The sequence below is a fragment of the Phaseolus vulgaris genome, chromosome 2, assembly GCF_000499845.2.
Source record: "Phaseolus vulgaris cultivar G19833 chromosome 2, P. vulgaris v2.0, whole genome shotgun sequence".
NCBI classification, from domain to species: domain Eukaryota; kingdom Viridiplantae; phylum Streptophyta; class Magnoliopsida; order Fabales; family Fabaceae; genus Phaseolus; species Phaseolus vulgaris.
This window is the reverse complement of record NC_023758.2, coordinates 21574966-21591191: the sequence shown is the minus strand read 5'-3', so window position 1 is coordinate 21591191 and position 16226 is coordinate 21574966. Positions and strand designations below refer to the sequence as shown.

Below are 16226 nucleotides of genomic sequence, written 5' to 3'. Positions count from 1 at the left end.
CGTGGACGATACGGCACCACTTAGTGAGCCTCTCCATGGGTGTAAGGGTTGGCGGGCGACCTTACCCAATCATACCAAACCGCCCAACGAAGTGTGAGAAACGGGCAGAACACGGATAAAATAATTGGAGCGTATGAAGGGAAAAGATGAGAATGAGATTGCATAGGCAGAATCGTATGTGAAAAAGAAATAAAGACAACCGTGCGAATGTCCTAAGACAGTAACAAGAGTGCGGATAGTTCAAAGAATTACAAGTTTTGGCAGATAAAATCAAAAGCGAAGGTAAAGAATGAAGAGTTAAGCTTGAAGAGGAAGGTGGCGGATGAGGGGCAGCAGTTCAGTCGTTCAAATCCATGGGCACGACCTTCCCGTCGACTACGTGGTGTGTGGGGGTCGCAGTTTGAAAGGTTGACGCCAGGATTCTCGCAGGACGCCTGGGACAGGGCCTCTTGGAACCCCTCCTCGAAGGTGCCCGCCATCTCCTGGATAAGGGACTTTTTCTCCTTCTCCAGTTCCTCAATGGCGGCGTCTCCAGAGGCCACCTGCTTCTCCAGAGCCTCTTTCTCCACACGAAGCCGGCTAACCTCAACCTGCAGTTTGTCGTAGTCAACTCGGAGAAGGTCCATAGCTTTGGCCTGCGTGGCCATTTCCTCCTCCATCCGCTCCACCTTGGCAGCCTGTTCACAGCAACGGTCCTTCAGGTCTTTGTGAGTTTCTGCATCCGCTTTGACCACTTCCTGAAGACCCGCCACCTGTACTTGGAGAGCGACTTCACGAGCGTAGAAGTCAGCCTGGAGCTCCAAGGCCTCTGCCAGTTTCCTCTCAGTTTCTGCCCTTGACTCTTGTGCTTGTTTCAGGGAGGAACAATAAGCCTCGTTCTGGCGTCCCAGGATCCTCATCTCCTCCTCCAGGGTAGATGCCTTCGTTTCCAAGGCCTGGAGGGTTTGAGTTTGCAAGACAGCGTTTCTGGCCTGGGAGCGCCATTCGAGAGCCACCGCCAAGAAGGCCCCCAAATAGAAAGGCATACCTTCCCTCCTGTCGGTACCTTCTGGCATAGTCCCGCCACTGAAACCCCTCATCAGATGCATGATTGGAGGGGGAATGGCAATGAAGTCGGGGGCGGCAGCGTTGGGAGCCGGGGAAGCAGTGGTTTCTGGCGGCGGCAGAGGCGACGCAGATTCAGCACCTTCGCCCCTTTCCTCTTGGAGAATCATAGGAGGGAGTGAGGTTGCGCTTGGAGGGTTGTCCATAAAGGGGTTCCCTCCCTGTGGCGACGTCTCTACCAGAAGAGGAACCCGCGCGGATTTTCTCCTTCTGAAGGGCGCCACACCCTCCGATTCCTCATCGTCCGACAGAATCTCCAAAACCCTTTTCCCTTTGTCAAGAGGGGGTGGAGCCGGTGACGAGGCTGCAGCTAGGGGAACCGCGGCGATAGGCGAAGCAGAGTTGGGGGTTGGAAGCAAGTCGGAGCCAGGTGGAGACGTCGGAGATGGCCTAGAAGCAGCTTCAGCAGCGACTGGAGGCGGCGGTGTCGGGGCCGGTGGGAGAATCGGATTGGCAGCAGGGCTGGAGGAGACGCCTGCCTTGGCGGCACGAGCCTCCTTCAGTGCTTTCGCCAACATTATTCTTTTGGAAGCGCCCATCACTGATCCTACATCAAGACGAGCCAAACAACAAGGATTAGTACTAGAGCAGTTATGTGGATTCACAATACAGGAAGAGATGCGAAATGCAAGTAACATTGTACAGTGAAAAATGGTAATGCAGATAACCATAGCAACTAATGCATCATAAATCGCCAAGAGCAGATACCGAAGTACGTAGAAAGCCCGTGGGCATTGAATTCGTTCGCGATGAGCTTGGCGGTATCGAAGACTATCCCCAGTCCCGCCAAGGCTTTGCATATATCCCGGTCAGGCGGGGCAAGTTCGTCCAGAGCCAAGGGCTTCATAGTTATGGGTTTGTCTGTCCAGTACAGGGGAAAGCCCTCTAGAATGGTAGGATCGCGCTTGGTCGCGCGTACGTTGAAAAACTTCCCCTTCCAGCCTTTGAACGAATTCTGGAAGAGCGTAAGGATGATGCGCCCGGCGATCCCAGAAAAGCTCATCCAGAGGCTTTTCCCTTGCTTCTCTACCTCGAAGAAGTGGAGAAAAACGTCCACAGAGGAGGGAACACCTAGATAGCCGCAGAGAATTTGGAACCCCCTCATGAAAGCCCAACTGTTGGGATGGAGTTGGGCGGGAGCAGTGTTTATCTCTGTCAGTAGCTCTTTTTCGAAGGGGGTGAGGGGTAGACGCAGGCCCACCCTTTTGAGCACCATCTGATAGAGGAAGAAGAAAGCGCATCCCCCAGTATCCCGTGAGTCCGCGCAAACGGGCATCCCAGGTCGCACTCGGCTTACCAGGACTTGGGAGTCATGACTTTTGTGGAAAGCATTGAAGTTATAGAGAGCAGGGTCCCCCTGTGGGCCTCCACGTCCTCAACAGAGTTCAGGAGGGAACATTCGTCCAGAAGTTCGTCGGGGGCCCAGTCATATTCGCCCTTATAATGAGACTTGGGGAGCGGGGGAGGCGCGGTGGTCTTGGTTTTTGCCATCAACGCCAATGCTGAAGATCAAAAGAGAAAGAAAGGGTTCAGAGAAAAGGGGTTTGGAGAGAAGAAAAGGGGAAAATGGAAGAACCCTAGGAGCGCCCTACCCGCAAGAGAACGAAGGGAAGCGAAAGGAACAACGAAGCATACAAACAATATCCAGAGAAGTACGAGAATAACAACAGTCCCAGGCAGTTTCCTATAATGCGACAACAGTGAAGAGTTGAGAGTGCTCGAAACCATACCTTTGCTGTTGAAGTGGAGGAGGTAGAAGAGCGCAGGAAGGGGAGAATCGCAATTGCAGAGAGAAGAGGTTTTGGAGGCGATGAACAGGGCAAAGTAGCAGAGTGAATGAATGTAACAGTAGGGTGAGCGCGGGGTTTGGAGTAACTTAAACGTTACATTTCGCGACTCAAGAAGCGCTAACTAAGGGCCGTAGGATCAGGCCACGCGTCAGAGGGTCGATTGCCCAGGGGAAGTGCAGGGGTCTCTAAAGGAGGGCCACGCGATGGGCCACGTGGCGCGCGATCAAGGGTAGCCCAAAAGGTGTAATCATCCCCATTTCAGGGAATGTCCAATCGCTCATTAAGAATACCCCTGCGGTTCAGAAAATGTCGCGTCAGTAATTCGAAAATTTGCTGAGTCAGTAGAGAATGACACGTCATCAGGAAGGCACGCGGATGGTGGAGGCAAGGCTTTAGTCTTTGTGCTGAAGACAAGTCTTCGGCTTAAGACTGGGGGCTTGTGTACCGTCCCGTATCAGGGCGTTGACTAAGTCAAAGTCAACGACCAGAAAGTCAAAGTCAACTTAAGGTGTCGCCCAGGTGTAGAGACGCCAGGAGGAAGCGTCGCCAAGATAGGACCAGGCGTCGCCAAGGCAAGGCTTCGCCTGGGTGAAGGCGTCGCCTGGGTGAAGGCGTCGCCTAGCCAGGGCGTGGCCAGATCAAACAGTGTAAAGGTAAGGCAATCACAGTATGGTTCCCCGATACCCATGGGTAGGAAATACCATGGAGGGAGCGACGCCGTGGGAAGCCTCAGGACCCGATATCTCGGGAAAGTGATAAAGAGAAGGAAAAGGTGGCTTCAAGGCCATAGTGATAGTACCAGTGAAGGGCAGCCTGACTCGTGAAGTACCCCTGCCGCCCCAGAGACGCCTTCGGGACAGATACGACCCAAGAGGAAGGTCACGCCCAGGATAACCGGGTGCAGGGTGCGAGAGGAAGGCAGATACGCTCTCAAAGTAAGTGGCTAGATACTTGGGGGCAAGAGTTGGCACCCAAAAAGTCACCCCTAGCGCAGTAGCACTCCCCAGCAGGAGGACTCACACGTAGAAACGTCCCCAGGTGGGCAGAAGCGCCCCCAGATGGGGTCATGGCGTCGTGAGGCCCTCCACGTGTATGACAGCAATGCCGGAATAGAAACACCCTCTAGTCAGGTGCCAGGTAATTAAAGATATTCAATACAGTTTCCCTTTCGAGCATTCAGGTACTATTAGGGCTCCCGAGCGTTTCAACGTCTTAAATGCGCTACGTTTCGTAATTAAGCGCTTTAATGAGTGTGTTACGTTTGAGATTAAAAGCGCTTTAAGGCGCTTTAAATGCTGGGGCAACTTAAATAACGCGGAGAATGTCGGAAAAAGGGTTGAAACCTTTGGCAAACTTACGAGAAACTCTTTGGTTGCTTGCCCGTGCTTTAAGGTTGCGAACAAGTGACTGGAGAATATTTTTGCCTAAAGGGGACAACACACACACACAGATACACAGTTCTTTTACCACCTTCAGAGTGCCACACGCGGTGCTCAGATACGTGGGTGGACAGTTTTTTGGTGTTTCTTGCTGGCTGACTTGAGCGTCGGAGTGCAAACGGCCGCTAGGGCGCCTCTTTGTCCTCTTTTTTGCAGGAATTCACAGGCAATCAGTGGGAAGGAGTCCTTAGCTGACGGTCGAGGTCGCGCACGAAGACGTTCCGGTCAACCGGACGGAACAGTATTTGTATCTCCAATTCCTTGTGTTGTTTCGGTTCATTGTGGAATGGCACTCAATCTTGAGTTTGGTTCATCTATTAGAAGGTTTTGTACTTCAATGATGATTCCTTAAGTTCCTCTACTTGTTCCTAATTGTTTGTCCTTGTTTTCATCTCTTAATTGTTGTCTTTCTTCACATATATTGTTGTGTTCATGTGCTGAAAAGTGTCTATGCTTGATTCAACTCACATCACCTTCTAAGGTGCTTATTTGCTGGACTTCCTGCTGGACTTCTGTTGTGCTGTCTGTGGTGGTTCGAGGTGTCCTCAGGGTCTCCTGTATGACTGTCCTCTGTTTGCCCCCCTTGCCTGAACTGGCAAGCTTTGCTAGCAAGTCAGCTCGGGTATTCTGTTCTCGAGGGACATGTACTAACTCGAACACCGCAAAAGTCTCCTTTAGAATCTGGACATATTGGAGGTATGCGGCCATCTGGGGGTCCTTGGCCTGGTATTCTCCGGTAACCTGCCCCGTTACCAACAGGGAGTCACTCTTCACTAGCAAACTCTTTGCACCCATCTCTTTGTCTAGTAGCATTCCAGCTATCAGGGCCTCATACTCTGCCTGGTTGTTATTGGCCTTGAAAGCAAACCACAAGGCCTGCTCGATCAACAACCCATTTGGTCCTTCCAAGATGACACCAACCCCACTACCCTGTTGGTTAGAGGACCCACCTGAAACCTGCTTCCTCATGGTGCGTGGCTGCCGAGGAGAGCTCTACTTCGAAATCAGGATAAACCTGGCCTTTAATAGGTCATATTGGTTCGTACTGCACATCGAACTCTGATAGCTCAACCGCCCAGTGCATCATTCGTCCCACCACATCGGGTTTCTGTAAGAACTTGTGAATGGGAAGGTCCATCATCACTATCATGGTGAAGCTCTGGAAGTAGTGGCGAAGTCTTCGCGCTGAAAACACTACTGCCAGGGCTGCTTTTTCTATGGCCTAGTATTTCACCTCAGGCCCTTGCAACACTTTGCTCATGAAGTATATCGGCTTTTGCACCTGGTCCTACTCCTGAACCAGGACCGAACTGATCGCCCGATCTGTGACTGCGAAGTATAAGCGAAGTGGGGGTACCTAGTTGTGGCTTGCACAGTACCGGTGGGCTGGCCAAGTATTCCTTCAACTTGTGGAACGACTCCTCACACTCCTTGGTCCATACGAACCTGCTATTTCTCTTTAGGCACTAAAAATAGGGATGCCCCTTATCTCCTCCTGCCGGAACGAATTTGGACAAAGCCGCCATACGCCTTAGTAATTGCTGCACCTCCTTCACTAAGATCGGACTGCGCATGGCTATGATTGCAGCCCACTTCTCGGGGTTCCCCTCTATCCCACGCTCAGTGAGTAGGAACCCTAAGAACTTGCCTGCCTCTACCCCAAACACACACTTTTTAGGGTTCAACTTTAATCTATACTTAGCTATTGTGGTAAATAGCTCATCCAAATCAGTGACGTGTTGATCCTTCACCTGGGAGGTGACCACCATGTCATCCACGTACGTCTGGACATTTCTCCCTATCATTGGTGCAAGTACTCTATCCATCAACCTCTGGTAGGTTGCCTCTGTGTTCTTGAGCTCAAAAGGCATCACTTTCTAATAGTAACAAAAGAGCTCCGTCATGAACATTGTCTTGCATTCGTCCCTGTGATGCATCTGGATCTGGTTCTATCTATAGAAAGCATCCAGGAAGCTAAGAAGTCTACATCCTGAGGCACTATCTACTAGGGTGTCAATGTTGAGCAGCAGGTAAGAGTCCTTCGGACAGGCTTTATTGAGATATGTGAAGTACACACACATCTTCCACTTCTCGTTGGCCTTCTTGACCAATACTATGTTCGCCAGCCACTCCGGGTATTGGATCTCCCTGATGTGGCTAACGCTCAGCAGCTTCTGGGTCTCTTCTCTGATGATCTGATGCCTATCATCATTGAACTTTCTCCTTCTCTAGTTGACAGGTCGGACCTGTGGGTCCATGGTGAGGTGATGACACCGAAAATCGGGGTCGACGCCATGCATATCTGAGGCTGACCATGCGAAGGCATCCATGTGTCGTGCTATGACCTCGACTATCTGGTCCTGTACCTCTTGGCCCAAAGACATGCCAAGTTTGAACTTCTTACCCCCGATCTCCCTCTTCAGCACTTCTTCTGTAGGCTCGGGTCGTCTCTCCCGGGCAATCTCGACACGGGCGACCCCTTCTTCCTTTGGAGGTTGGGTGGTGACTGCGCACACTCCTCTCTTGGTTTTGAGGTTGTTCTCATAGAACCTTTTAGCCTCATTTTTATCAAACTTCATGGTGATCACCGCTCCTTCAAGGGAAGGCAACTGCATCTTCATATGCCTTGAAGAGGCTACTGCTCCAATCCTGTTCAAAGCAGGCATGCCCAAAAGTATGTTATAGGCTGAGGGAGCATTAACAACAAGGTACCTGATGTTGGTAGTGCGGAAAGTCGTGCCATTAGTGAAGGTTGTCCTCAACTCTACGTGTCCCCGCACTTCTACCTGGTCTCTCGCGAAACCATACAAACAACCATCGTAAGGCCTCAACTGGTCAAGAGACAGCTGCAGTTTGTTGAAGGTCGACCAGAACATCACATCGGTCGAGCTTCCCTGGTCTACAAGAACGCGGTGCACTTTTCTGCCCACCGTCACCACTGAGATCACCCCTGGGTCATTGTCGTGATCCTGCAAGTCGGTCTTGGTGAAGACAAGGTCGGGCTCGGGTGTCTGGTCCGACTTCTCTGCTTCTACTGTCATCACTCCTATGGCATATTTCTTACGCTGGGACGCGGTGCACCCTCCTCCTGAGAATCCTCCAGCGATGGTGCTGATCTCTCCATGAATGGGGACCTCGTGCCCCTGATCTTCTGTAGGGGCCGCTGACGTCGGGGTCCCCTACAGTTCTTCTAGGTATTCCTTCAAGAAACCATTGGCTAGAGATTTTCAATCACTCTTGTAAGAATTGATGGCTTAAACAAGAAGGGGGGTTGAATTGTTTTCTAAAAGATTTTCGCAAATACTAGGTTTAGAATGAATCTTTAACAAACAACTTAGATAAGAACTTAAGAAGACAATCAAACAATCCAACAAAACAGATATCATAATTTTAACTGGTTAAAACTGCGTTTTAATCGGTTGTTTATAGCAGAGAAAATATCAAACAGTTTGAGAGTTTGAGAAAGAGAGATTTACACACAAGGTTTATACTAGTTCACTCAATCCTTAAACTACATCTAGTTATCATACAAACCTATGAGTTTAATGATATTTTTTAATTTTTAAAATACATTTTTCTCTCACAATAAAATATATTGTTGTTATTATTAATTTATTTCTCACTCTCCTTCCCTCTCACATCATAAAGGAAATTTCAATACACTCACTCATTTGGATAAAAAAAATTATAAACATTTAAAAAAAATAAAAAGTATAAAAGAATTGGCCAAATTAAATTACCCAAACTTGACTAGATTGAAAACTGGGTGCTTTTTCCTGCACCCATAGGTTGTTGCGCACCCATAGTAATTGTTAATTACATTTTTGTCTTTTAGTGTAAATAATTAAAAATCCAAAATCCTTACAGAGTATTTTACCTTACTATTTCTTCTTTCTTTTAACATCCCGACACCCCAACCAGTTTTGCATCCCAAGGAGTCCCAAGCACGCATTTTCTTGGTTGAGCTATTTTTGGTTTTTGACACAATTTCATAGTTTTTTTTAGTGCGTTTGTGAATGGCTGGTTGAAAATGTTAGTTCTTTTAGTTTTTTTTTTTTTTTTACTTTTCTCTTACACTGAAATGTGACGGTTCATTGTGCTGTTGTGTTTTTCATTTTTTCAAAATCTTTCACATTAGGTAAACCAGAAGATAAATATAACCAGCAAGTAGAATTCAGAATAATTATTTCAAAAAATACATACCAGATATAATTAAGAAACTTATCCCATACTAAATTTTAATTTTTGTATTATATAATGTTCCGTCCGGTTGACCGGGACGTCTTCGTGCGCGACCTCAACCGTCAACTAGGGACTCCTTCCCACTGGTTGCCTGTGGATTCCTGCAAAAAAGAGGACAAAAAGGCGCCCTAGCGGCCGTGTGCACTCCGACGCTCAAGTCAGCCAGCAAGAAACACCAAAAACTGTCCACCAACGTGTCTGAGCACCGCGTATGGCACTCTGAAGGTGGTAAAAGAACTGTGTATAGGTGTGTGTTGTCTCTTTCAGGAAAAAATATTCCCCAGTCACTTGTACGTAACCTTGAAGCACGAGCAAGCAACTAGAGAGTTCTCTGGTAAATTTGCCGAAAGTTCCAACCCTTTTTCCAACATTCTCCACGCTATTTAAACTACCCAAGCATTTACAGCGCCTTAAAGCGCTTTTAATCACAAACGTAACGCACTCATTAAAGCGCTTAATTAGAAAACGTAGCGCATTTAAGATGTTGAAACGCTCGGGAGCCATTATAGTACCTGAATGCTCGAAAGGGAAACTGTATTGAATAACTTTTAATTACCTGGCACCTGACTAAAGGGTGTTTCCATTCTGGCATGGCCGTCGTACACGTGAAGGGCCTCACGACACCATGGCCCCATCCAGGGACGCTTCTGCCCATCTGGGGACGTTTCTACGTGTGAGTCCTCCTGCTGAGAGTGCTACTGCGCTAGGGGTGACTTTTTGGGTGCCAACTCATGCCCCCAAGTATCTAGTCACTTACTTTGAGAGCGTATCTGCCTTCCTTCTGTACCCTGCACCCGGTTGCCCTGGGCGTGACTTTCCTCTTGAGTCGTATCTGCCCCACGGGCGTCTCTGGGGCGGTAGGAGCACTTCACGAGTCAGGCTGCCCTTCACTGGTACTATTACTATGGCCTTGAAGCCACCTTTTCCTTCTCTTTATCGCTGCCCCGTGCTATTGGGACCTGAGGCCTTCCCACGGCGTCGCTCCCTCCATGGTCTTTCCTACCCATGGGTATCGGGGAACCACACCGTGATTGCCTTACTTTAGCACTGTTTGATCTGGCGACGCCCTGGTTGGGCGACGCCTTCACCTAGGCGACGCCTTGCCTTGGCAACGCTTCCTCTTGGCGTCTCTCCACCCAGGCGACGCCTTGCGTTGACTTTGACTCTCCAGCCGTTGACTTTGACCTTGACTTGGTCAACGCCCGGATACGGGACGGTACACAAGCCCCCCAGTCTTAAGCCGAAGACTTGTCTTCAGCGTCAAGACTAAAGCCTCGCCCACGCCGTCCACGTGCCATCCGGATGACGTGTCATTCTCTGCTGACTCAGCAATTCTTCGAATTATTGACGTGACATTTTCTGAACCACAGGGGTATTCTTAATGACTGATTGGACATCCCCTGAAATGAGGATGATAATACCTTTTGGGCTACCCTTGATCGCGCGCCACGTGGCCCATCGCGCGGCCATCCTCCAGGGACCTTTGCGTTTCCCTTGGGTAATTGATCCTCTGACGCGTGGCACGATCCCACGGCCCTAGGTTAGCGCCCCTCGAGTTGCGAAATGTAACGTTTAAGTTACTCCAAACCCCGTGCTCACCCTACTGTTACATTCATTCACTCTGCAACTCCGCACTGTTCACCGCCTCCAAAACCCCTTTCCTCTGCAATCGCGATTCCCTCCTTGCTGCGCTTGTCTACTGCCTCCATTCCAATAACAAAGGTACGATCTCGAGTATTCACGACTCTTCCCTTTCGTCGCATTATAGGATTCTGCTTGTGCAATCTCATTCTCGTCTTTTACCTTCGCGCGCTTCGATCATTTCATCTGTGTTCTGCCCATTTCTTTCACTTCGTTGGGCGGCTTTGTACGACCGAGAAAGGTTGCGTGCCGACCCTCACGCCCGTGGAGAGGCTCACCTAGTGACGCCGTATCGTCCACGAGGTGTTTCTAACACCGAAACGGTTCTCTCCCTGATTCTTAGCCCCCGGCGCCCACGCCTAAGGAGAGGCCTGCTACAGCAGTGCCGTATCGTCCCCGGGTGTCTAAAACGTCGAGTGCTTTGGGGGGGTTCGTTCCCTCTATGGTCTTTCCTCCCCATAGGTATCGGGGGACACCTTGCCAGTAATTTGCTGGCGTTCGGCGACCTTGTCTCCCTCCACAGTCTTTCCTACCCGTGGGTATCGGGGAAACAACGCCAGCAACTAACTCTGCTTCCTTCACTTTCGTCTCCCTCCACAGTCTTTCCTACCTGTGGGTATCGGGGAAACAACGCCAGCAATTAACTCTGCTTCCTTCACTTTCGTCTCCCTCCACAGTCTTTCCTACCTGTGGGTATCGAGGAAACAACGCCAGCAATTAACTCTACTTCCTTCACTTTCGTCTCCCTCCACAGTCTTTCCTACCTGTGGGTATCGGGGAGGCGACGCCAGTTGGTATTTGGGCTGGCGACGCCCGTGACGTCTCACGTTGGCGTCGCCCTTCACGTCCTTCCGGGCGACGCCTCGGGCGTTTCCTTTACTTCGACATTGACTTTGATTCTTGCCTTGGTCGATGCCTGATGGCAGCGAAGAACTCAAGGCTTTGTCTGTGCCATCCACGTGGCGCTCCTCGTATAGCTGATGGGACGTTTCGTCATTCGACTTGATCCACGTGGCGCTGCTTGTATGGTTGATGGGGCATCTAGTCATCCCATTAAGTTCTGACTCCTGCTGTACCCCTGACTCACTTTCGACGGCGCATCGTACCACTGAATATTCTGCTGATACGACGTTTTCTGATTTAAACCAGTGGTGCCAGCGTCATCCTTTCGTCTTCTGCCACGTGTATCAATCGTGCGGTGCGTCCATTCGCGTCGTTTGGCGCTCTAACCGCTTTATTTAACTCTTCAAACTCTGGAACTATCTTCATCATTTTCTCACTCTTCATAACCTACTTGCGTTCTTTCTTCTTGCACCCTTCCTTCTTGCACCCTTTCTTCTCTGTCGAAGGGTTGTTCCAGCCTTCGCTCCCCTCGCTCAACTCTTGCATTTCTGGCAGTCCTGATCTTGTTGAAGAATGTCGTCTCACGCTGCTTCCTCCAGGGTCAGCCCCAAAGACTTGTACCCTTGGGCTTCGAATGAACTTCTTGACGAGTGTTCATGCTTACTCTCTACCAGGGCCATACGGGAGCACAAAGGGGAGTCATGTTCTTATGACCACCGGGCCTTCGCGAGGAGGCATGATGACGACATCGCTGTGCTCCCTTGCACTCTGGGGGAGCCAGTGTGTGGAGACGAACGGGCCAACGACGGGGTCCCTTTCTTTTACTTTTACCAGGTGGTGTTCAAGACCATCGGGGTGCGCTTACCCTTCTCCTGGTTCGAGAAGGAACTGCTGACAGAGATCAACGTTGCTCCGGCCCAGTTATACCCCAACAGCTGGGCCTTTGTCAAAGCCTTCGATGTTCTCTTCGGGTTTTTGGGTTGTGCACCCTCGGTTGACCTCTTTCTTCACTTCTTTGAGGTGAAGAGGCAGAGACACAACCTCTGGGTAACTCTCAGCAATGTACCCGGAAGAGTTCTCTTCACACCCTTTCAAAGCTCGTTCACGGGGTGGAAAGGCCGGTTCTTCAAGATCTGCCATACTGATCTTGTTCCCGACGCTCTGGAGGGGTTTCCGCTGTACTGGGTGAGAGAGGAAAAGGTCCTCAAAGCCAAACCCCTCAAGAACCTGGCTCCAAGTGATCAAATAGCTTGCCGGATTCTTGCTGAGGTGGGAGGTTTTGACTCTGCTACGGTGATCAGCCCGGAGTTCAACGCTGGGACTCTTGAGAAGTACATATGTAAGAACCACTGCTTTAGGAAACTCGGCCTTCGTTACTTCTAACTGTGCCTGTCTTTCTTCATGGTGTCTTTAACACATCTTTTCCCCTGGTGCAGGTTCGAAAATAAACCAAGAAAAGAGGACACGACTTACTCGAGCGCTGCGGGCTGGAAAAGGGGCTTCGCCTTCCTCCAGTGATGACTCTGATGAGCGCTGAGAAGTGGCTTGTTCGTGTTTTTGCATGATTTGTAGCGTTTGCTCCGTTTGTACTGCTCCCATTGTATTGAACATTGCTTGTAACAACAACTTTTCAATGTCATACTTGATTTTTGTAACACTACTTCACTTTGCATATGCTTCATGTACTGTGCGCTTTCCTTTCGTCTCGTTCTTCCAACGATGCATGTCTTCACTTGGGCGATGCCTGCTCAGGGCAACGCCCTTATCTAGGCGGCGCCTTCTTTCTGGGCGACGCCAGGACCTAGGCGACGCCTTCTTTCTTGGCGACGCCATGGCCTAGGCGGCGCATCACATAATCTTCAAACGAGGAAAGATAAAGGCTGAAAACCAAGGCACTTCTTTTTCTCAAACTGGTTTTTCCTTTTATTAGGGTGACCTCATTAAAAAACCCCCGAGAGGGAAAAAGAGCGTCCCCTTCAACTAAATTGTTACATACTGCTTACATAAATCAACTGAAATAAAATTTTAAGTTGGCTGCATTCCAACTGCGCGGGATGGGCCCTCCATCTAAAGTCTCCAGGTTGTACGAACCGTTGCCCTTAGCCTCAGTAACTCTGAAGGGCCCGGTCCACTTGGGAGACAACTTATTCTCCAACTCGTATGGGTGAGCTTTCCTCATCACTAGGTCGCCCACCTGAAACTGTCGCGGCTTTACCTTAGAGCTATATTGCCGCTCTACTCTTCTCTTCGTCGCTTCAGCTTTTATTCTGGCCTCTTCCCTGGCTTCTTCTAGCAGATCCAGGTTTACCCGCCTCTCTTCATTGGACTCCTCCACCACAAAGTTTTGAAAACGTGGTGAGCTTTCATGTATTTCTACTGGAATCATCGCGTCCGACCCGTACACCAAACTGAAAGGCGTCTCCATAGTAGAGGATTGGGGCGTGGTGTGATATGCCCATACAATCCTTGGCACCTCTTCTTCCCACGCCCCTTTGGCTTTCTCTAACCTTCTTTTTAACCCCCTCAGCAGAACTCTGTTTGCCGACTCTACTTGTCCATTGCCGACTCTACTTGACATTCTTAGGAACAACTTGAGCTGGATTTAAAAGGCACTCTACTTTAGAATTGGATCAATGTTCTAAATTCAAGAACTCACCAAAACTAAGCACCAACCAAGACTCATATTGAAGTCCATGTATTGTCAAATTGAATCAAAACAAAAGGAAAGAAGAACAAGAATTAAAACTGGACAGAATTTAAATGATAGCTACTGAACCAAAACAGAATTAAGAACACAATGCTGGAAACACAAAATAAACGGTAGAAAAAGAAGTAAACTCTAGGAATCAAAACTACCGAATGGAAAATTGAAGAAAAGGGAAGAAGAACACTTATAGAATAAGATGCTTGCTGAATTTTGAGAATTGGAAGAAGCCATTCACGCCACTTGGAACCTTGAACCAAGATAAGTGATGGAGTGCCACCAGTTGAAGCTCACCATAGCTCACAAGATAAGGCAAAGAAGAGGAAGACTCAAAACTCACAAATTCTCTCCCAAATTAAGTATAGTCTCTCTACTATAAAATTCCAATCTGAATTGTACAAGCTAAGCACCTTTATTTATAGCCTAGAGGTGCTGAAAATGCAAGCTAAATGGCACACAAATGCAATGAAATTCGGTTTGGCACCCCCTAGGCTCCTATCTACACTCCCCCCTAGACTCCCTTACTACTTACACCTTTTTATTACACTTGTTCCGTCCGGTTGACCGGGACGTCTTCGTGCGCGACCTCAACCGTCAGCTAAGGACTCCTTCCCACTGATTGCCTGTGAATTCCTGCAAAAAAGAGGACAAAGAGGCGCCCTAGCGGCCGTTTGCACTCCGACGCTCAAGTCAGCCAGCAAGAAACACCAAAAAACTGTCCACCCACGTATCTGAGCACCGCGTGTGGCACTCTGAAGGTGGTAAAAGAACTGTGTATCTGTGTGTGTGTTGTCTCCTTTTGACAAAAATATTCTCCAGTCACTTGTACGTAACCTTAACGCACGGGCAAGCAACCAAAGAGTTTCTCGTAAGTTTGCCAAAGGTTCCAACCCTTTTTCCGACATTCCCAGCGCTATTTAAACTACCCAGCATTTAAAGCGCCTTAAAGCGCTTTTAATCTCAAATGTAACGCACTCATTAAAGCGCTTAATTACGAAACGCAGCGCATTTAAGACGTTGAAACGCTCGGGAGCCCTAATAGTACCTGAATGCTCGAAAGGGAAACTATATTGAATATCTTTAATTACCTGGCACCTGACTAGAGGGTGTTTCTATTCCGGCCTTGCTGTCATACATGTGGAGGGCCTCACGACGCCATGACCCCATCTGGGGGCGTTTCTGCCCACCTGGGTGTTGAAGCTGGAGGAAGCTTCTTCCCTACCAAGACTTGATGTGTGTTTGATGAAGAAAATGGCTTGAGTGCTTAGAAGATTGTAATATGTTTTTAGATTCATTTGTAATTAGGCTTGTAAGTGTGTATGATTGCCTTTTGCTGTGTAACCTATCCTTCATGCCTAACCAAGTCTAGATCAAGCACATGATGTGATTAAATAGGCTTTGAAAAGCTTTTAAAATGGTTTTAACAGTTTTAAAACAGCACACAAATAAATCTGTTTTATGGAGAAAGAATCTGTTTATTTCTTCTCTGTTAAAAAGGCTTTCGTTTAATGGTTTTGAAAAGCTTTTTAAAATGGTTTTAACAGTTTTAAAACAGTACACAAATAAATCTGTTTTATGGAGAAAGAATCTGTTTATTTCTTCTCTGTTAAAAGGCTTTTCTAAATTTCTGTTAAGGCACCAAGGGAAAGCTCAGTTCGTTATTTCAGTTAAGATGAGCTGGCTTGTGTGTTATACTTTAATCTGTTTTACTGTGAAAGAACAGGTTTATTCTTTGGTCTGCTGAAAGGTTTTCACAAGTTAGTTAGGGCACCAAAGGTACCACGCAGACAGTTATTTTTGTTAAGCTGAGTTGGCAGTTTTCACAAAATAAATCTGTTAAGTTCAAAACTGAATCTGTTGTTTTCTTAACTGCTTTTCAACTGTTTTTTGAAAAGAAGTTAGAAACTGTTTTCTATATAAAGAAAAGTCTCTCTCACATGAATAAGTGCTGAGGAATTACGCTTTTGACAGAGATCAAACAACTTCCATGTGAGAAGAAGGATTGAAAGAGTTTTTGAAAGGTTTTCCAAAGAGATTTTCAAGTGTGCTTGTTCTAGGAAACCTTGAATCTTGGTGAAGGTGCTGGTGCAGTTTCTGCAGCAAATTGAACTACTGGTTTTGAGTTCTTGCATCTTCTTTTCAGGTGTAATCTTTCCTTTATTCTGTTTTGTAAAGGTGTAAGTGTTAGTCACTCCTTGATAGGGTTTCTTGGAGTGCAAGGTGTGCTGAAATAGGGTTTTTCAGCATTGTGTGTGTTGTTCTTGTAGTGTTCAAGAACTGCTGGTTTTGTAAGTGATTGGCACTGTTTTTAGTGAATTCCACCTTGGGGTAAGGTGAGACTGGATGTAGCTCTGTATGAGTGAACCAGTATAAAAACGTGTGTATCTTGCATTCTCATCCCTGCACTCTTTTCTGATCTTTTGCTTAATTCTGTCAAGAACTAAATCTGTTCTTTTTAAATTG

The 16226-nt window shown here is 48.1% G+C and overlaps 2 protein-coding genes across 2 annotated transcripts; both read right to left on the bottom strand.

The window, feature by feature from the left end:
* Nucleotides 1-4792: 4792 nt before the first annotated feature.
* LOC137809191 (uncharacterized) lies at nucleotides 4793-5302 on the bottom strand. Its single transcript, XM_068610328.1, has one exon. The coding sequence runs from the start codon at nucleotides 5300-5302 to the stop codon at nucleotides 4793-4795; it is 510 nt and encodes a 169-aa protein (XP_068466429.1).
* Nucleotides 5303-5799: 497 nt separating this feature from the next.
* LOC137809189 (uncharacterized) lies at nucleotides 5800-7374 on the bottom strand. Its single transcript, XM_068610327.1, has 2 exons — nucleotides 6580-7374; nucleotides 5800-6210 (listed from the first exon to the last, which is right to left on the bottom strand). The coding sequence occupies exons 1-2, from the start codon at nucleotides 7372-7374 to the stop codon at nucleotides 5800-5802; spliced, it is 1206 nt and encodes a 401-aa protein (XP_068466428.1).
* Between the last annotated feature and the right edge of the window lie 8852 nt (nucleotides 7375-16226).

Excerpts from the sequence above, each read along its gene's own strand:
- LOC137809191 (XM_068610328.1), bottom strand. The coding sequence starts at position 5,302 with ATGAGGAAGCAGGTTTCAGGTGGGTCCTCTAACCAACAGGGTAGTGGG.
- LOC137809189 (XM_068610327.1), bottom strand. The coding sequence starts at position 7,374 with ATGACAGTAGAAGCAGAGAAGTCGGACCAGACACCCGAGCCCGACCTT. Across the intron at positions 6,211-6,579 it reads ACCTCACCATGGACCCACAG|AAAGTGATGCCTTTTGAGCT; the intron begins GTCCGACCTGTC and ends TGTTACTATTAG.